Source organism: Acipenser ruthenus, chromosome 27 (genome assembly GCF_902713425.1).
Source record: "Acipenser ruthenus chromosome 27, fAciRut3.2 maternal haplotype, whole genome shotgun sequence".
Lineage (NCBI taxonomy): Eukaryota > Metazoa > Chordata > Actinopteri > Acipenseriformes > Acipenseridae > Acipenser > Acipenser ruthenus.
In genome coordinates this window covers 805,001-831,695 of record NC_081215.1, presented here as the reverse complement: position 1 = coordinate 831,695, position 26,695 = coordinate 805,001, and the positions used below count along the sequence as shown (strand labels likewise).

The following is a 26,695-nucleotide window of genomic DNA, read 5'->3' as shown; positions in this document are numbered from 1 at the left end:
AACCCTGTAAACCCTCAAACTTTCCTAAAGATGACCTCGGATGCACCCGCCTTAACCATCGGCTCTTTTTATCTGTTGTTTTTGTTCTGCCTGCTCTTTGATTTTCATCACAAACCTAAATCTCAACCTCCTCCCCTATCTTCAGCATGTTCCCCTGCCTGAGGCTCACAGCTCCAGCTCCAGCCCTTGTGGGTTCTGCCCTGTACTGTATGTATGAGAGTGGACAGGAGTTTCCATTTCCCACGGCAGTTAAAGACAGCCTCCGAGTCACTCCAGGAAGGAAGTGGAACATCTTTCTGTAAGCATCCCCTGCCCAGAGCAGACAGACGTCACTCATCAGTTGTCCCTTGCCCCTGTGTGTGTGTGTACCTGCGCCCAGCTTTCCTGCAGCTGCACCAGCACCTCGCAGGATGGGGGCGAGTTCTCACAGTGTCAGCGTTATAAACTTCACAGACTTTTACTTATCCTTGAAACTGCAGGTACCCTATACAGTAAAAAATATATATATCATTCAAAGGTTTTTACCATGACACCTCCATCACAGGCAAACAGCAATACCTTAAAAGGGGATGTGTGATTTCAGGGTTCGAACGGCTGCCTACGTCAGTTTTGAACTTCAATGTTAACATCTGTTTAACTGTGTCTGCGCAACATCACTGGTTTTTGTAATCATCGCTCTTGTTATTATGTTTCTCTTAATATTTGCCGACTCCTTCTCCAGTCGAAAGATACACTATGTGTGTCCTGGGGTCCAGCCAAGCAGGAGAGAGAGAGAGAGAGAGAGAGAGAGAGAGAGAGAGAGAGAGAGAGAGAGATGCCTCCTATCCGCACAGCACTCCGGTGTACCTGCAAATGTGATTGACCATTTCATTTTAAAAAAACATCTCTGGTCTACCGGCGCCCATCGCTATGCTAACCTTTTCCACCTCATTAGCCCAGATCAAACGTTATGAGAGCATGCTGCACGCTAGCTCAGTGCCTGACTTTGCGGACTGCAGATAAATACAGGAACGGGTCACGTTATCCTTGCTGTACGGCATAGAAAAACTCAAAAGCACTGACCTGCAGTAAATGCAATTTGAGATCACTTGACGATCACTAAGTGTGCTTTTAGTGCCCCTTAAACAACAGTACAGCCCTCTACTGATCCAATAACGGACACAGAACTAGACTCTCAGACCTCTTTCATGTGTTTTTGACTGAGAGCAGAACAAAGAAGACTATTTGGGGTCTCTTGAAGTGGTGCATACTGATCATTATGAAAGTGCAGTGGGAAAAAGAAAAAGACATGGTAATTAGAACAAAAAGATTAGAGGAAAAGAAGAAGAAAATGTGCAGAGGGAAGAAGAAAAAGGCACCCCCTTCAAAAGCTAGAATTAAAAGCAACAACTGTTTGTCTTTACTGTAATGAGTAAGCAGTCAGAGGGAGAGCAGGCTTAATTGGAGTCTGCCAAGTAGCAGCAGGAAGAGAAAGCCTGTCATCACATTCTGACCGTCGCTTTTAGACTGAAGTTCACCCGAAAACGTCTTAAGAAGTTACTCGGCGAAGGGTCTAGGGGCTATGCAAGATACCCCTACAGGCACATCTGTAACCTGTTGAAGAAACAGGGTTTGTACTGTATCGCAGAAACATTTTAATGAAATGCGAGCACAGCCGTTTATTATTAATGGGTATTAGGTGTGAATGCCACCCTTTATAATGAGGATGTTTCCAAACAGTAAAGAACAGGCACTAGGGCTAACCCTTCCTGCTGTAGGCTGCAGACAAACACACACCACAAAACAGCTGGACTCACAACACTAATGAAGACAAAAAGTAGAACTGACTTTATTTATTCTAGCTTTAGAGAATTCTAAGATCCGATGCGTATGATGTGTTAGTAACGTTAAACTGTTTTTACTGTAACCCTTTACAGCACCTGGGCGGGATTGAAATATAATTAGGTATTTAAAAACACATGTCATTTTTCCTATTGACTTTCAATCATAAATTCATGTTGAATTATGTTTGTTCATGTGAACAGCCTTCTAACATATCCCCACTATGCATTTTAAAAGACATATCACTATCAAAGAAACAGTCTCACACTTGTAATAAATTTGTGCTTCAGGGAAAGCTAACATGACATCAGTGCCTCTAACAGATCTATTACTCAATAACAAAGAGCCTGGTGACCCGTCCCATTTTGTAATATTCTTCAAAAGAAAGATCTCCCCATCCCCGGGCTAACCAGACCACCTGATGCAGAATACTATTCTTCTCACAGCCCGAGGATTAGATTTGGACCCTTGACCCTGGCCAGGGTCGGCACCTCTGTGTTTACAGTCTGCACATGACTGATCCGATTCAGTGATCTATTACACACTGCAACCAACCCAGACTCAATCCTTTACCAGCCGGGACCCAGATGAAGCAGACCCGTGAGCGACGTGACCACATGTGTTGCCTCGGAGCCAGAAGGGGTTAGGAAGTGTAGTTTTTTTTTTTTTTTTTTTTTTGCTCGTTCCTGATTTAGTGGAGCTTTATCTCAACACCGCAGAGAGATAAAAAAAAAAAAAGGTATTTTTCAAAAATAACTTTCCAAACCAAACTCCAAAGCACTAGTACTCCAAACTAGTCGGTCCAGAGATTTGCATTTTGTAGTTGTCATTTGTTTTTTTTTTGAGTGAAGGCTTTAATGACCCGCTCCTCATCCCTGGCCTGTACGGGCCTGACTACCAGCTTGAGGCGTTACCAGAGAGGACCGAAGATGAATGCAAGAGGCGGATCTGAATCCTGTACTGCACAGAACACTGCGCTCAGTGTGTGAGCATTCCTGTGTGGTGTCAGCCTTCTGCCTTCCTGAGGGGGGTACTGTACAATGCATTTTAAAGAACAGGGTTTATTTTAGCCTTTAACTCCTGGTCATGCTGATAAAAAAAAAGCATTCCTCCCTCTCCCCTCTAAAGAAAGTTTCTGTTGGAAATCATTAAAGAGTTAAATGTGTGTCCATGTTTAGGTGTGTGTGTGTGTGTGTGTGTGTGTTTGGGTTTGCTGTACTGTGCATGCTTGTCTATCTAAGTCTGTGTCTCTGCTATGAGTCTGTGTGTAAGTAGACCAGGAGCAGCACAGTAAGAACATACAGATGTATCTCTGCTGTCAAATCTGTTTGTATTCTCTGTGATGGGAGTCTGGTTGCCATATTGAGCTGTCCCAAGTGGGTGATTTGTGCTGCAGACAAAGCCAGGTAATTTCCTGGGAAGCAGGTATCTGTGCTGTCAGACTGTGGGCCAGTCCTGCATGCAGACTGATTTATCACTGCAGCTTTCTCAACTGGTCTTTGTGATGTCATCGGCTTCTCTCTGATCTGCCCTCCTAGCTCTGCAATATAATTGGACACCACTGGGAGGTGGGATTTCAAACACCTGAAATGTGAAAGCAAATACCTTCTTTCTTTCTTTCTTTTTTTCTTCGCGTTTAGATACTTAGGAGTGTTATTTAGAAGGGACGATGCTGTAAGAAATTGGAGTAACTGGTTTGAATTTGGCGAACCCTATACTTAAGATCCATGCCCCACACATTAAAACATTGTGTCTGGAAACTATTAAAAAATACTGTTTTTTTTAACCCCTTCACCTCTGGATCAGTCTATAACAATACTTCCCAACACTGGTCCATCTAAAACCTCCTTAACTACAGACGTGGTTAAAGAAGACATTACATTTAGCAGCCATGCAATGGTGTGTAAAAGACAACACGCGTTCCAGCGATCTGCTCTTTGATCCTATACACACACCGTGACAGACAAACGCCTCTCCAAAGGAGTTCTGTCAAAGCACTCCTCCCACCCAAGGGTCCTGTGGCTGTAGTCTAATACAGGACTCTATTATCCAACAAGTAACCACCGCTTTCAGCCGGGACCCTGCAGTGCAACTAAAAGACTCAGCATGGCAGGAACCCAATCAATAGCCTTGAATTAGCCAACATCTAGGGAACAGAGAACTAAGCACAGTGCATGCCACTGGGAAATATATTTTATTATCTTAGTTTGCTATGGCAAACCACTGTTAGTAGGGGTGGTGAAGCTGTGTTGTTGTATTCAGATTTCACGCTTCAGCGTTTGAAGTTTCCGGATGACTTTACCAGCACCAGCAACATATCAGACTGTTTGCTCACTGAAGAGTTTTTTATTATTTTTTTACGATTGATGTTATGGATGAAGTGTGTCATTCCGAATGATGATCTGCTCTTCAAATCTAATACACCAAGAAAATAAAGCAGGTAGATTCCCCCACCAGGGCTTCAGAGCCTCCCGATTGTAATCACACTCCATGGAACCAAAGACTTCCCCAGCTTTGCTACTGTAGACAGCGACCCGTAATTAAATCAGATAAGAAGGGATAATCCTGTATAATCCACAGCTGAAAGCGTTGTTATCGCGGAGGGGGACAGAGTCATTGCTTAGACTGGGTTTAAGTTTCGGGCTGCCTTCGGTTGAATGAGCCCTTCTTTGTTTTCACAGACTTGTCATTTTATTTTCTTAATCTGCAAGTGGCTTTTAAAAACCCAGTTATCAGTTATGAAATAGGCACGAGGCGAGGCGGGAAGCCCCAGTCTAAATGGACGTCTGGGTTAGTCTAAACATACGAGAACGAACCTGTGTCAAGATGGCAGTGTGGCATCTAAACCTGCTACCGGATGAAGCAGCTTCACCTTGTGACTATGACATATGAGACCATGACCCCACCAATGATAGCCAAAGTCAGTCATTGAGCTTGAGCCAATAAGAAATTGCTAACCGGGTTCAGAGAACCTCCTTTGTATACATATAAAAACACCCTCTAAGTTGGACTGAAATAGACAAGAAAAGATGTCCTATCAATTCTCTTAAATAACGCGCTGTAAATAAATAGCATGTCCCAGGCAAGTTCCATTTTCTGTTCCGTCTACCATCTTTCAACTTCTTTAGCAGCATTCAATGTAATGCAGCAGGAACATTTAGGAAAGAAAGAACCCATGCCCAATACTGTTTAGTCACAAAACAATGAAAGGCAGCTTCTGTTTCTCTTTGCTTACACAGCTTTCTATTCTTCTCCGTCTCTCTCGGGCTCCAACACCTGAATCCTGCTGCCTTCGTGCCTCACATTGCTGGCTAAGAAGTGTGTTTCTGCTCCCTCTTTTAAAGGAAGAGAGTTTTTATTTTTGGCTCCAGACACTCTGAACTGTCAAACGCAGCATTTCTCCCTTCAAATTAAAAACCAGGAGGATGGCGGGCTTCACAGTACTGTATTGTTCTTTCTGTCTGTGGACGGCAGCTATTTATGCAATAACTATCGTGAGAGAATGAATGGGAGTGCAGGATTTGACATCTTTTTTTTTTTATCTGGAAAAGTTGGAAGGTATAAAATTGACAGAAAAAGATCCATCTGTACCTAATGAAAGGACATTGCTTATATAAATCGCAAATCTGCACACTTTTTACAATAATACCAAACCCAGTACCAATAGAATGCAGTAATGATCAGGGACCAGGTCCAGGTAATTTCTAATGTGGCTCTTATGTCAGTATATTGCAGTGAAGTCTTGTATTATCCGTTTGATTTTAGCTGCTGGTGGCAACGTTTCTATGCCAGTTGCTTTGAATTTAGTTCAGATCTCAGACCATGGAAATACCCTGTGCTGTTTCTGTAATTTATTTTCAGTAATGCGATTTTCCTCTGGTTGTATTTATTTGAATTCATCACACGAGGATTGTTATGAAAGGTGATCTGAAATTGTTTGGATTACAATTCTTATAAAAAGCGTTGCTAATCAGCACAGCCGAGTCAGCCAAAATCCAAAACGATATAGGTGTTCTTTTACAGCTTCTTTAAAAAAATAATAAACAGAATGCTTCTTTCCACACCCTGAGGTGCAGTTATCCGCAATTGTTTAAAACAAATTAGGTGCTTTTCCGTTTCCCTGCTCCAACGATGGCAAGCGAGCCACAGTATCCTTTACAGTCCAGAGAGTGTGCCAAGATATCCCAGGCGTGGTGCCGCCAACACTGAGGGAGTCCCGTACCCTGTCATCACATCAGAGGATAATGGGGATAAAAAGTGCGCCGCTACGTTACTTAACAGGCCTTCAGCGCTCCTGCACTGTGTGTCATGTCATTGCATCTGCAGTCTGAGCTGAGGCTGAAAATCTCAGAAGGAAGGGCTGAGTCGTTTGTATAAACGGCATCATGTAAGTCTCAAAGTGATTGATTGGAAAGTTCATAATAATAATAATAATAATAATAATAATAATAATAATAATAGCCAGCAGTGGCTCTATGCAAAAGCCCAGTTTGCATGGAGTGTGATAGTCGTGGTTTAGTAGCCCGAGCCCCCTGTGAAATCCCCATGTTTTTTTGCGAGACTCTGTGATTTACATGCCGTAACTAAGAGCTTTCTGATTTCTGTGAAATCTTTCATCTGTTCAAACAGTTTTGTAATCTTCTGCTGTTAGACGCTGTTACTGACAGAACTGGCTGAGCAGCAGACATCATACTGTAAACACTTCCACTGATCGATGAGATGATGGCCTTCAGAAAAAGAAAAAAAAAAAACCCAGCAAAGCACACGAGGCTGCAGGGGGCGCTGTTCAGTAACCCTGTGCATTCCAGCTTCAATGAAGACACGCTGGCGCTAGAAGGTCATGACCAGAAGCAAGCCCCTGTTTAGTTGAGTCTTCAGTGATTTTCTGACAAGCAGATGCCCCTATGTATGGCTGCTAGGTGTCAACGAAAGATGAAATCAGAGCTTTGCATTTTCCTTTAGCTGCTTCCAATGCTTTTTAGACTCTTAGGGGAAACAGATATACAAGGAGGGCTATCAATGTGCTTAAGGGCAAGTCTATTAAAGGGTACATCACAAAATGGAAAGACAGAAAAAGCAGAAACTTCATCGACATACACACAGGGCCCTTTTCATCTGCTTGGAAGGTTTCGCTAAGGTCTGTTTTTCCAGGATGCCCCTTTTTTTCAGCTGTTTTAGGATATTTAAGTTTTTCTGATTTTTTTCAAACCACCTTTTAACCTTCAAACATTCTTTACAAGCCTCCTCAGTTAAAGTTTTGTGACTATGGCCTCATTAAAAATTAACTAGGGGACCGTTAATTCAACTGCAGACGAGAGATAACACAGGCCCCCATCTACAACCCCAGATTGTAATTCTTTTTTTTTTCAAGCTGGGCAATAGTTTATCTCACGTTGGGAATGTGCAGTTCTCTGCAGTGTGGACATGTCGTGATGTTGCACAGAGATCTACAATCCCATTAGCTGAAGCTGCTAACCTCACTGGAATGCACAGGACCTCGTTCCACGAAGCATTCCTGGCTGAACTGCAGGGAAAAGCAGACCTACTTTCTAAAATAATCTTCAGCGTTAAGCAATAAAAAAAATAAAACATTATGTACTCCGGTCCGGCGGTGCTCGCTTGTCATTTTCCCATCGCGTGTTTCAGTGATTAGATAAAATGGAAATCGAGGTTATTGGTCATAATATTTTAAACAAAATGGTAGAATGATTGATGGTTAATAATCAAAACAGACGCGATTCCAGGACATTTTTTAAATAAAACACGGAGATATTATTTCAAAAAAAGCATTACCATACCCTTTTAAAAGATGCCTGTGGTTTAGAGGTTTATGAAATTTGAAGATATTAAACAAATCGTGCTATGTACAGCTGTGTGCCGTGCCAATTGTCTGACCGGTATTTGAAGACGGTGGAACCGCAAGGACATCACACACACACAAAAAAAAAAAAAAAAAAAAAAAAGCAGACCGCATTCTTGACAAACTGCCGCTGCTCTCCCACACACAGCACACAGCTTTATTTCTGCATTTATAATTTGCATTTGTGTTTTTTTTTCCCATCACTTTCCCTCTCAGACCTACACTGTTATCCACTCAGAATCTGAAGAGAGTGCTTTTTGTGATTCAATTTACAGCCTGCGAATTAAATAACGCTTTCAGATTTTTTCACAGCATGGGTACACATTTAGTTACGGTTGTGCCTTTTCAAGATGGGGTCTCATTTTATTATCATTTGTTTATTTAGCAGATGCCTTTATCCAAGGCGACTTACAGAGACTAGGGTGTGTGAACTGTGCATCAGCTGCAGAATCACTTACAATTACATCTCACCCGAAAGGCGGAGCACGAGGAGGTTAAGTGACTTGCTCAGGGTCACACAATGAGTCAGTGGCTGAGGTGGGATTTGAACCGGGGACCTTCTGGTTACAAGCCCTTTTCTTTAACCACTGGACCACACAGCCTCCAAGAAAGCGTCCTCATTTAGGGCATGTTCTTGTTTTAAATACTATGCATAGTGTCTCTACCCGCTACAGAGATTATATATATATAGAGTTGTTTTGTTTGTTGTTGTAGGACGTTCTACAGAGACTAAGCAATAAAACAGTGACCCTTCATCTATTCAGTGTCACATTAGCGTTGTCTAAACGACTACCTCGCTCAGATTAGCAGGAAGAGGGTGTCATTATATTGTCGTCAGGACAATGGAGTGGACTGGAAATGCAAATGAAGGCCTTTCGAAACGAGATAACACCGAACAAAAGATACCCCCGGGGGCACCAGAGACCACCGCGGCCCCGCACTAAACCAACAATAAAAGATCTTCTTGCAAGCTGACGGGACCCCAGGCATTGCCTCGGACATTGTGCTTCTGTTAATATAAGATAGGGAATTTCATTTTGAGATATGTACCACATGGTGACTTGCATCTAAACGCTCATTTATTAACATATTTATCTGTACTGCGATAATTCATATCTTTCAATCTATTCGTATGAATCGTATTGTAATTAATTGCTCTGACGTGTGGCTTTATATATTATTTTATCCTTGATGCCCAGATGAAATCAGCCACAATCTGAAAGAAACATCCATTGTCCTTTATTATTCAGATGTAGCTGTCTAGACAGTCAGGCAGTTTGGTTCACGTCTTCGAGGTAACAGAAGGAAAAGGAGGTCATTTTTAAAAATGTTCCCGTGAAGCAAAAACAGGAAACTGCGTCCTGTTTACTGATATGATTTAATGCAAAAGCCATCAAAGAGCCAGTGGCAGGAAAGACAGAACACTTGAGGCAGGGCTGGGAGAGAAGAGCAGACAGAGAACTGGCCTATACGTGCGTGCATGGGGGGGGTCGGTCTGTAAAACAGTAATTAAAAAGCGTTGTCCTTATTCAAACAGTAAGACAGCAATGTCAGCACACTGTAAAACCGGTAGTTCATGGGAAAATTATTTAAAAAATGTAGCTGATGCATTTGTATTGAAAAAGAGTTACACTGGTAACCTGCCAGTTACCATACCTACTACAGTACTGGGGCTCTTCCCTATGGGAACCACTGTATTAATAGATACGTTGTAAAGTAGTATGTAACTAGATAAAGATGGGGCATCGAACCCTTTTTAAGGTTTATGAATCATGCAAAATATATGTTTTAGTAAAGGGGAAAACGTTAACTGAATTTGTGGATGAACAAAAAATGTATTATATTTTATAAAAGAGGTTCTGTTTTGATTACTGTTCGAGTCTAAACACAATTGACTCAAATTTGAATCGCTAACAAGTTTAGGCAATGTTGGTTTTAACAATTCTTTTTCCAAATACTTTTTGATTGCACAGTTGCACAATGCTAAGGGAAATCACTGTTACAGTTTCTGCTGAGGAATGTTATCAAAGACTGTTGGGCTTTAACAAAACAACGGAAACTTAAATAAATCATGATACGAATGCGTATGATAAATCAAGCTCATGCCTGCAATAACCGCCTACAGATTTATTTACACATGCATAGTTTCCGTTGAATATTCTTGCTGGACCTGTCAGTGCAGTTTCCATCATTTCTTAAAGACTGCAGGGGGCTAAAACAGTTTAGCTTTAGCTCAAGCACAAAATCCTCATTTATAAAATCATATCTTTTGAATTAATTATCAGTAAATCGCAGTGAAGACCGTATCAAGCTATGACAGCCGTAACATTTTAAATACGTAAAGATGGGGATTCTGACATATCTTATAAACTTACCTTGAAGTTAGATTAATGGGTCTTGCCAATCCAATATTGAAGATAAGAGTTACTAAGAGTTCAAGTCATTTGACCTCCAGGTCACAAATGCTGAAGCCTGCAGCTCCATGGGGGAATAGAGACAAAAGAGCTAGGCTAATCAAGATATAATAAGGGCTCAGATAGACAGTCTATACAGATAGAAATCCATCTTGCTGTCCTCATCCCCCTCATGATCAGAGCACAGCCTCACAAGATCAGCTGTTCCACATGGGAACAATACTGGGACTGACAACCACGTCGTAAAACCTAAAAACTAACCAAACCAATAGCTTCCCCCCTTCCCATCCCATGCAGTTAAACAGATACTGCATTGCAGGTCATTGGGCAAGCAAGGGACCATTTAAAAGAGCATTGTGATGTCTGACCTGTGAACAAGGCAGGGTTCTTTACCACCAGGGGGCTGGTCATCATTGATGTCTTCAGGACAAGAGGGATCCTTGATTTGGCATTAGGATTTATATGACTCAAGCCTAAGAGGCATGGAGACGGGGTCAAGTTAGCAACCCATTGATTGTAAATCATGTAAAAAGAAACACAACAGGCTGTACAGCATTGAGTTGAAATAGTGATGTATTATTTCCAGGTGTGAATGGTATGTGATGTCTTGGAATGACAATGACATTTACTAGTTGTACGTTCGGTTGCTGTTGTTCTACAAGGTTTTATAGCACCGCCACACAAGTAGTGTCTGTCTGCCGAGCTCAGCAGGACAGTGGGAAAATCCAAGACTGAACGTAAAAACTAGAAAGCAAAACTAATTGGTCAAGAATGGGGTCGTCCAACGGAATGGCTAGGGGAGGATTCTACAGTTAGATCGTCCACTGCCAGCCCCTCCGTCCCCTCCACCCACCTCACTGCTATTTATAACGCTGGCAAATCCAGGACTGGGAACTTTGCTGCTACTGCAGGGTGCCACTGCGTTAGCCGATTTGGAACGGTAGTCGTCGGAGAGTTACTGGCAATCCCAGATTTGACACTACGCCTCAACGCCAAAGTTGTTGTGCCACTTCCACCCTCGCCGCCTGCTAGCAAAACCCCCCTAATACCTCGCCTCTAACGCAGTGCTGTGGAGATGTTGCAAACCCTTAAAAACATAATACCTTAACTGTAAAACACTACAGCAGTCAGGTTTCAGACAGGATGCAGTGGGTTTAAAAAGGGGACCCGGAGTGGAAATGGAAACAAATGATCGCTGATACAGCAGAGCGCCAGTATCGGAAATAGAACACTCCAGAGGTAAAGGGATTAACCTGCCACGCTGCTCCCAGCTTGCCCAGAACACTGTGCTCCATTGTCCTGCTCCCTACATGCTGTGCTGTTGACCCAAGCCTGCTGAGCTACGGGAGACCCAGGCCAGTCCACCCCAGAGAAGCAGCTGACCTCTCCCAGCTAGGACATGCAACACACGGCCCTGCAAGACATGAGAAGGGCTCAGCCTGCTTGAATTCGATCCTGCTTTCTAAAATCAATGGGCTCTACTCCCAAAGCTATAATCCCTATATCTTTACAGAAAGACTAAGAAAACAAATTATACTGAAAAATGCATTAGAATGGACACAGATATAGTGTTATATATTGGTCTACTGGTCTGTTTTTGTATGTGTGTGTGGAGTGATTTTTCGCTAAACTACTAGCTAAAAAAAGTTAATTGGATTGGCAGCAAGGCGCTTGTCAAACTCTTACAGTCCTGAATGCATTCGTTTTTAAACACACAAAGATGTTTGAACAGTTTCAAGTAACTTGAACCAATTATAAGTGTATTACAGGAGGTGCTGGAGGGCTTGTATCGCTAGGAAGGGGGATTCGTGGTAGAAATAGCGTCCTTGCAGATGTCAGTTCCTCATTTCAGGACCCACACCCACATGTTGTACAGATCTGTTCCTGTTTGGGGCAACCCGCTAAAGAGGTAACACAACAGAGGAGCAACATGCTTGGGTGGTATTACTTTACTGATGACATTTCTGAGTTGTTATCAGCTATGCAATGGAGATGGATGCACTTTGTAACCTGAAACGGCCAATCCAGAGAAAGACAGGCAGTAGAATGGCTAGCGCACTAAACCAAGCCAGAAAAAATACCGAGATAAAAGTAATGAAAGAAATGGCTTTTTCTTTCACCGTGGGAGGTGGAAACAACTTTTTACACCTTAGAAATAAAATATTACTGTGTTTTTTGTTTTTTTTTTCCAGCAGTGACCCTCAGCATCTAACAGAGGCAACGATTAATGATCAAAGCCAGAAGCATGCAATCCAGAGACTGACGGCTTACCACGACTGCTGAAGGAACACTGTTCCATTGTCTTGAACCGCCCTGCAGCCTCGGTGCAGAGACCCCTCCTGACGGATCAGACTGACTCCGCTGGGGCCCGCTTGCCTGCTGCCCGCAGTATTAACAAGAAGTGAACCTGGGTCTGCTTTGTTTGCCCCGGCGCTCATCAGCCCCTTTCGCAGGGGAGCACAAATCAGCACGCCGAAATCTTGAGCACACGGAATTCAGCAATAAAACTAAGCAACGTGTTTAGCAGCAGCCCCTGATTCTTAATGGGACACTCTTTAATGTCATCTACATTTCCAGCAGGGGTCTGCTGATACTCGTATTCATCGGCAGGTATTAAATAAATCCATTCATTAATGTGTTGCACCGTTACAGCTGAGCATCAATCAATGGTAATTAACTTCTGCACTGAGTGTTTAAAAAGCCGATTGGAAGCACATTTTTCTCTCATCCGGTACTAGGGCTTACATATGGAACCATGGAAGGCTCTGCAAACAGTCTCTGAATCAAACTGTGCGATCTGTATATTGGAGGCAGGATTAAGGATGCTGACCAATTGTGGTTAAACCCCATTGCTGGATGCCACTGATTTTCAAGGTTTTCAGATACATTACAGCAGCTCTGTACTCACCGTATTGGCAGCTGGGCCCGTCGAAGCCGGCTGGACAGTCACACAGCTGGGTCGATCCTTCCACACACTGACCCCCATTGAAGCAGACCCCTGAACTGCAGACAGCTGCACAGGATGGAAGAGGAACACTCAGAGTGAGATCAGTGGGTCAAACTACCCAGTGCTACCTGCTTGTGTGATCAGAGTCCCCCATGATAGGATGCAGGGTAGGGAATTGAAAATGATGACACAGCTTTCCTCCATTAACCAGTAGCATATAAAGCTACATCCACGTTCGCTTTTGGAGCTGCCTCTTGGTTTAATTAATATTTAGCTTCATCCAACCGCTGCATTAACGCAGAATAAAATAAATAACAATCTAAAGTAAAAGGAGATAGAACTATATGTCTGACTTTGGATCCAGATAGTAACTGTACAGTCTGCCTAGTTTTACCCCTGGAGTTTGAAACATACTAATTTATTTTCTTCTGAGCAGAGATGCTGACAGCAAGCAAGGCTAATCCAGATTAAACACATCACTAGACATGAAAGAGACATCCTAATGGATGGAGCATGCTGCCTCACAGCCGCTGGGCTCACATTACATATTGTTATTATTATGATTATTATTAATAGGAGAAAGGCAGCAGGTATGATTAATGTTATATGGAAAAAGAAGTGCTTCTAAAAAGAAACAAAAAAGATAATGTTACTGAACTATTGAGAAACCACTTATTTGAGCTTGTTAGTCCTTTCTCAACATTCGGTTAATAATATACCTGTCAAGCAATCTCCACTTGCCTTATCAATCGGAAGATTACTTTAGCACAGCCAGGATCAAATCCCCTTTCTTATCCTTTTCAAGTGGTAATATTAGGTAAGATTAGCGGAAGAAGCAGAATGGATTGGGGTGTGACTGATGCTCCACTCTGCTGTCCAAATGCAGTCATTGTGAATGAGATTTTGAATGATTGAACGCAGAAAGAACTAGGGAAGACCGGAGGACTCAGTTCTGACCGTTTTGCGTTGTTTGCCGGTTTAAAATCATTGTCATCGATCTGTTTACTGCAACAATATTGTCAGTCATTATTTAGGGATGCAATTTTTTTCCCATTATTATTATTATTTATTTCTTAGCAGACACCCTTATCCAGGGCGACTTACAATTGTTACAAGATATCACATTATTTTTTACATACAATTACCCATTTATACAGTTGGGTTTGTACTGGAGCAATCTAGGTTAAGTACCTTGCTCAAGGGTACAGCAGCAGTGTCCCTCCACCTGGGATTGAACCCACGACCCTCCGGTCAAGAGTCCAGAGCCCCTAACCACTACTCCACACTGCTGCCCATTAAACTGATCTTAAAGAGTGAGTAGCGGGGTTCCAAAAAATATAGCAGTACACGTTCCCACGTGTTGCTACAACTGTTTAAATAACGCACCTGTATTTTCTTTTCATTGTTAACACCCTGACAACTTTTTACACTTATAACTTTAAAGTCTGTTTCAAAGCTCTTTTCATAATGGCCGCTCTAGTGCACTGCGGTTTGAGATCTGTCCTTTAAATCACTGCAGGAAGATTTAAAATAAAAGCATAACAACGTGCTCTGGCTTTTCTGTATCGTAACACATCATGGATCGTGATTGCTGTGTTACCTGTTTGACAATGTGGGCCATTTTGAAAAGAGCTTTGAAATAGACTTTAAAGTTCTAAGTGTAAAAAGTTGTCAGGATGTTAACAATGAAAAGAAAAATGAATGTTACTTAAACAGTTGTAGCAACACGTGGGGATGTGTAGCGCTAGATTTTTCAGAACCTCGCTACTTACTCTTTAAGAAAACAGAAATCACATTTGCTACAGAACAGTGAATGACAGTACGAGACAGAGTTGCTCAGTGGTGAATATTTAGGAAGCATGAAGGCTGAAGGTTTGATTTATAATGCACTGGTTTAAATGAAGCATTACAAATACCAGCGGTGAAAAACTCAGCACTTATACGCTAATAATTCTGCATGATAATACAACTGAATAGGTAGAAAATGAGAAAAGCAAGGTGCACATGGTTACCCTGCGGGCCAATTCTGTCTACATTGCACCTGTGGGGTTTTCTGACAACAGAAAATACGCCACATAATTCTTCAGTCATCCATTAGTATAAACGGCGCTTGTCAGAACTATTCAGTTCTTTAAAGAAATGTTTCCACACTCCTGGATTCTGCAGGGCGGTGTTGTCAGTTCAGATCTGCAGTCCTGGCTGAGATCCTCCTCCCTGGGCTGGGATTACTGGATGTGTCTCAATCAGTCTCTTCCTCTGGGATTTCCTATTCCTGCTCTCCAGCTGGGCTTCTCAGATCCTCAAACATCAAAATCATGAATGAGGGAGCAGGGTAATTTAGTGCAGCGCTGAATTACTACACTTCAGCCACTTCCACTTGGACCAGTGCTTTGACGAGAAGCGTTTGTCAGTGTCTTTCAAAACCTCCTAAGATGTTCACAAAGAAACGTCAGTTGAATTATAACACAAAGCTTCAGTTTGCATGCTTTTCCACTGTAGACCATTAATGCTGTGATTATAAAGCAGGAGTCAGCAGACACTGTGTAGAGACTGTGCTCTGTTTGCTTGGTCTTATGCAAAAGGCTTGTAAGTGAAGTGGCATTACCAGCAGTGTAAAGGGTTGCATTATAACAAGGGAGCATTGTAATGTAAACTGAATAAACAGCCAAAACAGTCCGCGTTTTTCCAGTAAAGACACTCAGTGTATTTACATTCAACTGTTTGCCAAAAGGTTAAAGGGAAGCTGAAAAAAAATCCCTTAAAGGGGAGGTTTGCACAAGCAGGTGTTTTTATTCTCTGTCGTTTCTCTCAACAGTGTGCCAGCTTTGTCAAGTGTCAAGCATTTAAGCAGTAAGCGCAGTGTAAACAACTCTCTGACCTGTCTGTCTCACACACTGACTCTGTGCAGCTGCAGCCAGCAACTTACAAGGATACAAGAATTTGGTACTGGAGTTATGCAATATATCCATTCCGTGACCCCAATAGTTTTGTAATATTAAAATGGTTAATAGTTTAAATAAACATGTAAGTCAGTGGTGGCTACCCATTTCTACCATTTTTGGAAATTAAACATAGCAGAATTTCAGTTTGCATTGCAATTGTGTATGTCCTTGTTCCATGTAGTGTACATAAGCCAATATGAAAATACTTTGTTGCATACTGGTTTGGCTCTCTGTGCGCACAGCGCTGGCTCTTTCACAGCCCTATCTGTGAAGGTAGTAGTGTGTCTCCTCTTATAATGGTGTGGGATAGGGAAGCATGCTTTTTCTAAGGTGTCCTGGCTGGTTACCTTGACACAAGTTAGTGCTTAGATTGCTATTAAAAAAAAAACTCTTTCCAGCGTAATCAGGGCCTGTCCTGTTCACACACAGAAAGAGAGAAGACTCGATCCTTCATTTTAAAGATGTCTTTGAAAGATTTAATAGATATAATACAGCCAATAAGAAAATTGATTTTAAAGTCCATCCTTTTTAAGAGATGGAAACTGTTATAGCATTAAACAATCTAATTTTCACCCTTTTGGAGTTGTTTGCATTTTCAGATGCTGTTAGAGAAGATAAACGTTGCAGAAAGAGCTTAGCGGTCTCTCACCACTATGCTAGCACGGAGCAGGGGGAGGCTGTTAAACTGGTGCATTGACATGCTGCAGCTGCACACTTTAAACCAGGTGAGAAAAGTGGGTGTGAGTTATCATGGCAAGACATCAGTCTCACAGTGCTTTACAATGAGAAACGCAAGCTTGTCAAACTGAGGTATTGTTCACATGCCAGTAATCAATGGCATTGGCTTGGTGGTATGATTCTAACTTCTTGACTGGTACATCGTAAGGGAACACAAGGTTTAGAGACAAACAGCTGGGGCTGAAGGACCGCTTACTCAAGACACTTGGATCTGATTTAAGAAACGTTAAGCATAGCGTGTATCAAACAAGGGCTAACGATTGTGCATGCCTGACTTTTGCATTATTTCTCCAACCTCAGTGAAGTTCCACACACGTATTCGTATCGGGACCTGCCATTCGCATATGGATTCTGCCAGAACCCTCTTGAAAAACGAGATGCGTATCTCAAGGGTTCTATGCTGGTTAAATAAATACATTTGAAATATGCAGTGAACTTACCAGACCTCCCTTCCAAAACAGTGGGAAATGTAGATGTTGGCCATTAACACAATAATGTTTGGCTGCTGTTAACAAGCATAAACCAGTGTGGAGTAGTGGTTAGGGCTCAGGGCTCTGGACTCTGGACGGGAGGGTTGTGGGTTCAATCCCCAGTGGGGGGACACTGCTGCTGTACCCTTGAGCAAGGTACTTTACCTAGATTGCTCTAGTAAAAACCCAGCTGTATAAATGGGGAATTGTATGTAAAAAAAAAAAAGTGATATCTTGTAACACTTGTAAGTCGCCCTGGATAAGGGCGTCTGCTAAGAAATAAATAATAATAATAATAATAATCCTGCTGAAATAATTCCCCCAACTCACAAAGCGAAACGAAAGCAGATTCCGGCACAGCTGTCTGCGTGTGATTATCACACTCAAGCACAAAAGACCCCCGTCTGGGTGGCTCAGCCGGTAACACAAAGCCTTCGAGTCAATATTCAGTTGTTTCATTATTTATTTAACCCTTTGTTTAAAGGAGGAGGAGGAGGTGCCACTTTTAAGCAGTTCCACATTCGCAAGAACTCGTTCGGCAGCATACCTTTGTTTCAAAATCCTTACCTGTAGCGGAGGTTCTGGGAAAGCATTTTTTTGCAAAGAAGAGTGTCAGTCAATAATTCAACAGTCATTCTTTATGAACTAACGTGGGATTCCCTGTTGAGTTCATCTCGGTTCATGACGCTTTCAAATGTACTGTTCACGCCTGCCATGATAAATGTCAGTGGTAGTTTTGGAGTTTCCTAATGCTTACACTTTGCATTAACCACAGTTTACCGTGGTTTGAACCGACTGTTGCTCTACAGCACGTTGCTATACTTTGGTATAACACAGTAGACCCTTATAACGGTTACGGCTTCAAGGTTATTTATATTAAACTGATTTAAACTTCTGAGTCTGGAAGGCAATGGCACAGACTTGATTGAGTGTTACAGATAACCCTTAGTTAACAATAAATAATCACGACCAGACACTTAACCCTTGAAAACATACCAAGCATTAGCAGATGGTCACAGTATCAATGACGACTCTCTGTGGAAGTCACGCAGTGTTGAATCAAACCTGGTTTTATCTGTATTACTGAAATAAACCTCACTGCAGCAACTGTGCTTTTAGACAGGATGACCTTTAGGTGACGTCCAGAAGCAGGTTCAGGTCAGCCCAGTGACTATCAAAGGTCCTGGGACACTTGAACAAGTGAAACAGGTGATGCTGCCCCAGTGGCCAAGACTTGAGCTCACTTTAAAACTCAAGATCTTCAAAGTGCTTTAGCAGCCGTTCAGCTCCTTGTAGTGCGAGTGTTTTATCTGTCAAGCACTGAGCCTGTGAAGAGGATTTTGAAGATCTAACAGGGTATACTTGTACGGTACACACTCACAAACACACTTCATTGCGGGGTCGTCGTCACTGCATTTCACAGCCCCGGAGGGAACACAGTACAAGCTTCCACAAAGCCATGTCAAAGACACTCTCTGTGTTCCTGTAGCTGAGCTGCAGAGAGAATCACTCCCTTGGCTCTCCTCTCCCAGCCTAAAACAAACTAATAGTTTTGTAAAAGAACAAATCCTGACTCTGCCAAAGTTTTCAAAGAAAAGCAATAAAAGCAATTTGGCCGGGAGTAATCCCGGGAAAGCACAGAAATCCCAGGCAATGCGCACAAGGACTTTCGGAATGAGTTTTAGGAAGAGCCGCAGCTGTGAGGGGGAAACCAGATCTGTTCCATTGAGGAACCCAAACGTTCATCTTTTCAACAGAATACTGGCCTTTATCTTTTCATGGCAACTCACCAGTGCCTCACAGAGAAACGCAAAACTGAAATAACACTGGGTTCACACCCAGGTCACATCCTGCCTCTAAATTCCAAATTCCCTGTGTGAATGCGGAGATTGCTGCAGGATTCCTTAGCCTTCGGGGAAAAAGAGTTTTCCCATACTTTTTTTTTCCCCTCTTCATAAAGCCAAAGGTGACTGTGGCCCTTTCAAATGGTGATACGCGGAAATACCAATCAAAAGCAGCCTTTATCAGAGACTGTTTTAAGACCACTGCAAAACCAGCCACTCAACACTACACAACCCAATCCTAACAGCAGACCCACAAATGCACAAGCATCTACATATCTACACATACATAGCTTCCTGCAGGTGTACATTAAAATATATAGATACATAATGTTCTTACAAACAAACACAATAACAGTAGCCCTGCGTTCAAATGCTGTTCTCGATTAAAACACCACTTCTGCCACAGTAAACTATAATTAAGCACTCAAACACATTCTGTTAAAACCAGCAATCTTTTTCGAAACTGTAAAAATAGTCTGGCACCAGAAATCTTGTTGTTTAACGAACATAAACTACTGTGCAGCAGCAGCACATAGTGTACATTCCAGCCTGCTTCGTTTGTGTTTCTGGGAGACAGGGATGGATAGTCTTCCCTGGAGGTGCTCTTTGCAGAATGAGTAACGTTTTGTGTGTGACGGGAAGTAAAATGAAAAACAAGAAATTACTGGATCTGGCTTTCGTCATCCTAATAACCGTTCAATATGTTTGGAACGCAGTTCATCTCGTCTCTGGCTGTGAGCTTGAAGCATTTCAATAATGTTTTATTTCAGCTGGTTGTTCTCTCTGTCTCTTTTTAGCAAGGGAATTTTAATTGCCGGAAATGGGAGATGAGCTCGAGTGGCTCCTTCAGCCAGGGTGCCTAAGGGCATGTTAGTATGGGAGCTGGCATCGAGAACACTGCGGCGGGCATGTTTACAAGGAGGCCAGTGCAACACATTGAGGGTGGATGGAGAGAGACTGGGTGGTGCAGTCGATCAATGCACTAGAATGTCACTCCTGCTCAACTCTGTCAAGATAACTCCACTCAAAACAGCAGCTCAGCAAACTAATCGAACATGCTAATATGTATGTCTTCTACATTTTTCATGTGTTATATACTATGTTGGTCTTTAAAGTTACAAACGTTCCTGTGAAAGGCGCAGATTTTACAGAAGCACAGTTTCCACCGGACCAGTTGAAGCGTGCCGTGTTCAGTTTTTATCAATAACAATGAAGCGCTCAACGGTGGCGTATTTAGTAATACTAAAAGGAAATCCTATCACGAATGTTTCAATTAGAAGACATTGAGATCGTTTTAGTTGAAATGTTATAGTTTGTTTTAGTATTACTTATTGCTCGGATTTTACCTACCAAAGTGACTCAATAGTGTGAATGGCTGTGTGATGTTCTCTATGGCAGTGTGGATGGCTGTGTGATCTGCTTTCCTGTTTCTTCAGTGCACTCTTTTGAAAGTGAACCATACCCTTCGCAGCACCCTTGGCTTGCTACAGGACCATTATATCCAGTACATTGGTATACTGTGCTGTACTCTTCACCCTGTTACTACTGTCTGCCGTTGCAATCGTCCACCAACACAAGAACAGAATGTTTCAAGTTCAGAACACTTGCCAAAGAATTCCAACCATGCAGCAGGGAGCCGGGTGCTTAATTAGAGGGCATATTCAACAGCCATGTACTGCTAAAGATCCCTATGTCAGAAAACAGAAACAACAAGCAGGGTGTCACACAACAAGGATGATAACAATGTGCAATAGCACACTCCCTGGAGTTTGTTTTGACAGCTGTGACTGGACAAGGGCTTTAAAAGAGCTGCCTGCTTTGTATTATACTGTGAATGCGATTTCCAGAACTGCTGCTTCATGGTATATTCAGCTCGGTCTAGTGTCCATTTAATACAAGAGTCTTGAGTCTGGTTTGACTTGAAGGGAGGAAAGTTGAGTCGCTGATCTCCACTGTTTGTTTTCATACACACTTTCCCTTGACATAAGTATGGTTAACGTGCCGAGGGAAGTTGGCTCTTTTGTACAAAGATATATATATATGTATATATATATGTAGACATGCGTAAGAAAGTCTCTAAAGGTAGCCTATTCGCTAGCACAAAGAGCACATTGAAGAGCTGAATGCCTCCTGTAATGAAACCCTGATGAAAACCAGAATCAGAACACCCTCTCTCATCTCCTCTCGTACCCTCCCAGCCTCTTATCTGCTGTCTGAACGGTGTTTCCATTGGCCTGAAGCGCGGCTGGCCGTGGGAGTGGGGTCGGATTAGCACTCTTAATCAGGGAGGTGTGCAGGCTTCCTTCCAAGCCCTTGAAATCCTATCAAAGCATTCAAGACTGGGTTTATCAACAAGGTATTGCAGGAATGTGGCGCCGCTTCTGTTGGTCCACTCTGTTGAAATTGGATTCCAGGCATGCTGTCCATGCAGAATTGTTCTGGAACATTTAATGTGTGTATGTGTCATGCACACACATACAGCACAGTCTCACTCACACACACACACACACATTTGTAATGGATCATGTTAGGTGGTACCGCGGGTCTTCTCAGAACAATGCCTAGTACTGGTGTCGACAGACTAAGGACTCGTGGTTGTGTTTCATCTTCCGGAAACTGGCCTTCAACAATGTATATTTCTTATTTTGTGACTGTCAACTGTCAACCCTAAGTCACCTTTTCAAGTTGAAGAATGTAATGTTGAGTTAATAGGAAACCCTGTCCCTCCGCCCAAACCACCCCCCTTACCCAGTCACACGCACACACAAATCCCAGGCGTGCTGCTGCTGTGTGCTTGAGGATGGCCCCGTCCACACCCACTCGACCTTTGCCCTCTCCGTTATCACTGCCAAGGAAAAGACTTTGTATACATCCGAACGACAAACAGGAAAACAAGGTCTGTTGTTGGAAACGAAAGCATCAAGACTGTTTACAGTCATCTCCCTGGAGAGCCATCAAAGTCACTGCATGAGACTCAGACCCCTCCTTTCCTCTGGAATCAAACACTACAAACTGTAAATGCTAGCAAGGTTTCATTAAAGCATATGGTATTTAATAATAAATAATCAGATGTGGAAAGATACTTTTAATGTTGCCACAAATCATTGTGTGCATATTTGCCGCATAGACCTTACAGTAAAGCGTGACAATGTTATTATTCATTTCTTCATGCTTGGTCTTTGTGTCTGTATTCTGTATCTATTGCAGGGCCAGCTAGCCCCCCCCCCCCCCTTTCTTCCTGATTTATTCTCGCTGGCCGTTCCTGATCCTGCGCCAGCTCCCCGCTGCCACTCAGAAGCTCGGCTACAGCATCCCAGTGATCTGTTCATGTCCGAGTGATACAGGAGCCAGCCGACCCCGAGAATACCATCAATAGATACTCAGAACCCTGGGGCTCAGACAAACACAGCCAAGCTGAGATAAAGAGAGTGGAGCTACTGCCAGCGTTCAAAGAAAACAAGCAGACTGCGGAGTCTGACTTTAATTAGGTGTTAGTTTTGTTTTATTTTTCATCCTTTTTTTTTATGTGGGGGGGGACCTAGTCCTGTCTCTGATTAACTGGAAAATGAAAAGGAGTTTCCTTTCCTGAATATCGTGCAAGGCTGGGTACTGCAAAATAGAAAGGCTGTGGCATTTCTGCAATAATTTTACTTTTGCAACCGCCTTTAATCCCCCAACTGCTGCGTTCTTTTAAAAATGCATTTTTAACCCGTCGTCATCTTTTACATACATGTAGCGCTTTTCATTTTCTAAAGCATATTCTAAAAAAAAAAATGCATCCTTTCCCTTTTATTTGTGCTTCTAAGCGTTTCTTATTTACCCAGAGGCTGCAGGTTGTAATTGCAGCAAGGATCTTGATGGGGAATCTTCCATGCAATATGATTGTTAATAAAGAGGCACTCACGATAAAGACAGCCTGCCTCTCCATTGAGCTGGGACCAGCCAGGGCAGCACTTATACACAGTGTGATAGTCCTTCTTGTACACCTGTCTGTAGGCAGTGTAATAGGCTGTCCTGAAACACAAGGAAAGCAGTGTGTTACACGTGAACAGTGGCTGTGCCACAGGTCTATGAAACCCATCATAATCCGACAGGACATCTCACATCTTACTGCATTCAACTTACTACGTCTATAATCATCGCTGTATGTGTGCACGCTGTTCACTCAGTAACTCTGTGGTTTTCCCATCACTGCACAGTGATTAGACCTTCTTCCCCTTGTACTTTAGCACATCTGACGCTGCTGCCTTTATTGCATGGTGCACAAAAGTGTCTGGTTATAGCCTTCAATTGCAGCCCGGGACAAGCCATCAAAGTGAGTGCGACAGTAAGTATAGGAGAGGCGTGCAATCGCGACCCAAAGCACTACTTAACTCTGCCTAAACACACCCCCACATCCCAGGGGAGCCCACGACCAGACTACACTGAGCACAGCAGCACCTCTCGCGGCTTGGAATTGCTTGAAATTATAGTTCACCTTCTGGGAGATTTGTCTGGCTTTAGCAAAGCTGCTTGTTTCAAATTCCATTAGAAAGAAGCAGTATCAGGGCCGTTCTCGCTGGATGGTTATGGTTGTCTTCCCTTTATAGTGGTTGCAAGGGAAAGACCTGCTGTACTCATCTCCTAGCTTGCAGGAGGATGAGAATTAGAAAGGGATTCCGAGCCAGGTGGCTTCTGCATTCTTTAATAAACGAATCCGTTTTCTGTGCGTTCACAAACTTTCTCTTTAATTTCACGGCCCAATTTGGAACACCAGTGAATCTATAAACTCCTTCTGCGAGGGTGCTTCTGTGCTGCACTGCGTCTGGGACACCCAGGCTTACCTCCTCTCGTAGCCGACGCACCACGCCTGCCCCACGCAGCCCTGCTTCCACACTTTGACCATGCGTGTGAAGGCCTGGACACATGGCTGCCTGTGGCCCACCATCGTCAGCTCTTTCTCTGCACACACGTTCGGCCTGTGAGGGGTTCAAACAAAAGCAATACCAGTACAATAAAATAGTTCAGAAATGCAATTCATTAGGAAAGGTGTTGGTGTGTCATTGGTGGATTAAGAGAGTCAGCACCCATTTGCTACAGTCATTCATTCGTTTATTTATATTTGGGACCCCAGGATTTCCTTGCGAGATCTCCTTTAGCCCCAGAGCACAATCGTCCCATCAGGAAAGTCACAGTTTCTCAGACATACTACAGCAATCCCAAATTAGAAATGAATAACATCCCAGAGCTGACAGAAATACAAAAGGGAGATTTTTTAAAAGCGTTGTTTGAAAAGCAGCAGCTGATTCAAGCTGATCCGATGCCAAAACTGACTTCCAGGTATGATCTCACAGCCGGCGAGTGACTAAGATCAATCGGAGACGTCACAAACTTGAAACAAGCATTCTGGCTTGCTCCTTCTTACTGAACTGATGCAGAACGACCGCACAGCAGCCCTCGTAGTGCCTGTACGTTTTCATCTCACCATTCCTATTTCGAGATCCTGATTTGGCGTTTATAACTGTGTTAGTTACAAGACAGAATCAAAATCTTCCAACAGTATAGTTCTAGAATATTGTCATGCATTCTTTTTTTTATAAAAAACAAAAAAGAATGTGAGGTAGTGATCATAAGAGCAATGCACACCTGAGTCTGAATGCACTTTAAAAGAAGCTCAGGCAACATCTGATAGGAAACTTTGACAGCCTTCACTGCTAACAGCAACCAGATGAAGGCCAGGGTGGACTAAAACATACGTCATTCTTTTAACAATCCAAGTCATTTAAATAGACAGCAGTACAAGGATGTGACGGAACAGCAATACGGCATGTGCAGCTGCAAATGATTTGCATGGCTTACCCCAGCTAATAAGATAAGTGGTTATTATCAGATGTTGGTTTTTTTTTTGGTTTAACAAATTTGTATTCAAGATGGATTTTAACCTTTGAGCCTCTGGATGAAAATATATCAGCTCTCTAGGTGTCAACATACAAATGTCAGTGATAAGGAAAAGTGTGCAGGAGGCTAACCTAAAACAAAATACCAGACAAGTTTAAAAACACAGTCTATTAAAGACAAGCACAGGCTGAGACAGGACTCAAGTAAGAATCTGTGCATGGTTCTGAATCTTGCCTTGTGTGTGCATACATTCCGATTCTGCAGCAACAGAAGATAAGGCTGTGTTTTTCAGCTGGGATACAAACGAGTTCTGTTAAAAACATGAAACCATCTTCAGCTGTAGCAGTATAAAGAGATTAAAGACTGACAGAGGCTCACGAGCCAGTATCCAGTAGGATGAACCGCCCCTACCCTCCCAACACTCCTGCCTTGAGAACACAGGTTACAGGATATCTCATCTAGATCCAACACACCCTACATCACCAGCAAAAATTAGGACAATCTCTTAATCCCAGCTGTGATGCATTGTTGTCTGAATCACCATCAAGATTCAAGGCTGGAATCATAGTCAAACTCAGTCCAGCAGCCTAGTCCTGAGAATTCACATCTGTTTCTTATCCTCTGGTTAAGGATTAGGACAATCGCATGACAAGCACTAGGAGGGTCAATCTAGAAACCTAGGTTTACAGCTAGGAAAAGCCAAGCACTTTCATTTTGTGATTGCTAAACAGAGTACTAATCCTCAATGCACTGGGCAGGTGATGGGCTCACAGCATAAATCCACAGTGCATAGGGAATGTGAAATTATTATTCACAGGTGAAGCCGTTGGTTAGGTGCTGTGTGAGACTTGTTTCTATAGTTCTACTCAGGTTTTATGATTGGGTCTTTGAGGTATTGATGAACAAATAGGGCACGATTACTGTTTGGGGTGTTCTAACTATAGAGTCTCTTTATATTGCACCTGTGTTATGTGACACTTAACACAGAACAAATGCACAAAAGAACAATGCAAACTTGAAGTTTTGGTTTTATTTCAACACTGGCCCGCTTGTATCAACGAGGGGATTAGTGCTTTACTTATCAAGACCTGCTCCCTTGAACTTTAAAAAGCCGGCATCTCTTCAAGGCAAATTCTAGAGGAATTACTCACCTGAAGGGACGGGGGGGAAGTGGTAGCAGCTGGTGATCTCAGACATAATGAAGCTGTTTGAACACATGCACAACACTGAGGAGTGAGGCTTAGAAAAGCTGCTTTTGAAAAGGGATGATGTGAAATGAGAATCTTTTGATGTGGCATTTACGTTTTTTCTTTATTATTTTAAACAAATATCGAACTGCATGTTCACAAATATATTCTAACAGTACATATATACTATATCTAAAACAAAACTGTACAATGAATCGGTTAAAAGAGGGTATACTTTATTATTATTATTATTATTATTATTATTATTATTATTATCTCTTTTTAACTTTATATTGCTAAATGTTTCTTTCTGCCAAAATTGAATTTGCTGTTTATGTATTTTGTATTTGACCGTAACAGTGACTTTAGTTCCTGCCCTGGAACTGTCCACGAGACCGAACTGTCCGCAGGTACGCGTGCTTGGAATTCTTCAGGTCAAGGTCACACTCGCTGGTTGCAAATTAAAATGATAAAGCCAGTCTAGCAGCGTACAGTGTCAATGAAAGCGGACTATTACAGTATAGGCCTACGTTTCTTTTTAATGCAATTATTTGCACACACATTTATTTCAACTTTCCACAAGGTGTTTGACGAA

General features: G+C 42.5%; 1 protein-coding gene across 2 annotated transcripts in view; it reads right to left on the bottom strand.

Moving 5' to 3' along the window:
• Positions 1–26,695, bottom strand: part of LOC117963782 (multiple epidermal growth factor-like domains protein 6) — an 84,282-nt gene that overhangs the window by 55,348 nt on the left and 2,239 nt on the right. The window contains exons 2-4 of one of the 2 annotated variants that reach the window (XM_059002647.1): positions 23,860–23,994; positions 22,941–23,050; positions 13,004–13,108 (exon numbers count right to left, since the gene is read on the bottom strand). In XM_059002647.1, coding sequence (XP_058858630.1) covers positions 13,004–13,108; positions 22,941–23,050; positions 23,860–23,994 — 350 coding nt within the window. Of the gene's footprint in view, positions 1–13,003; positions 13,109–21,784; positions 21,857–22,940; positions 23,051–23,859; positions 23,995–26,695 lie in introns of those variants that run through there. The other variant, XM_059002650.1, reaches the window with a different exon arrangement.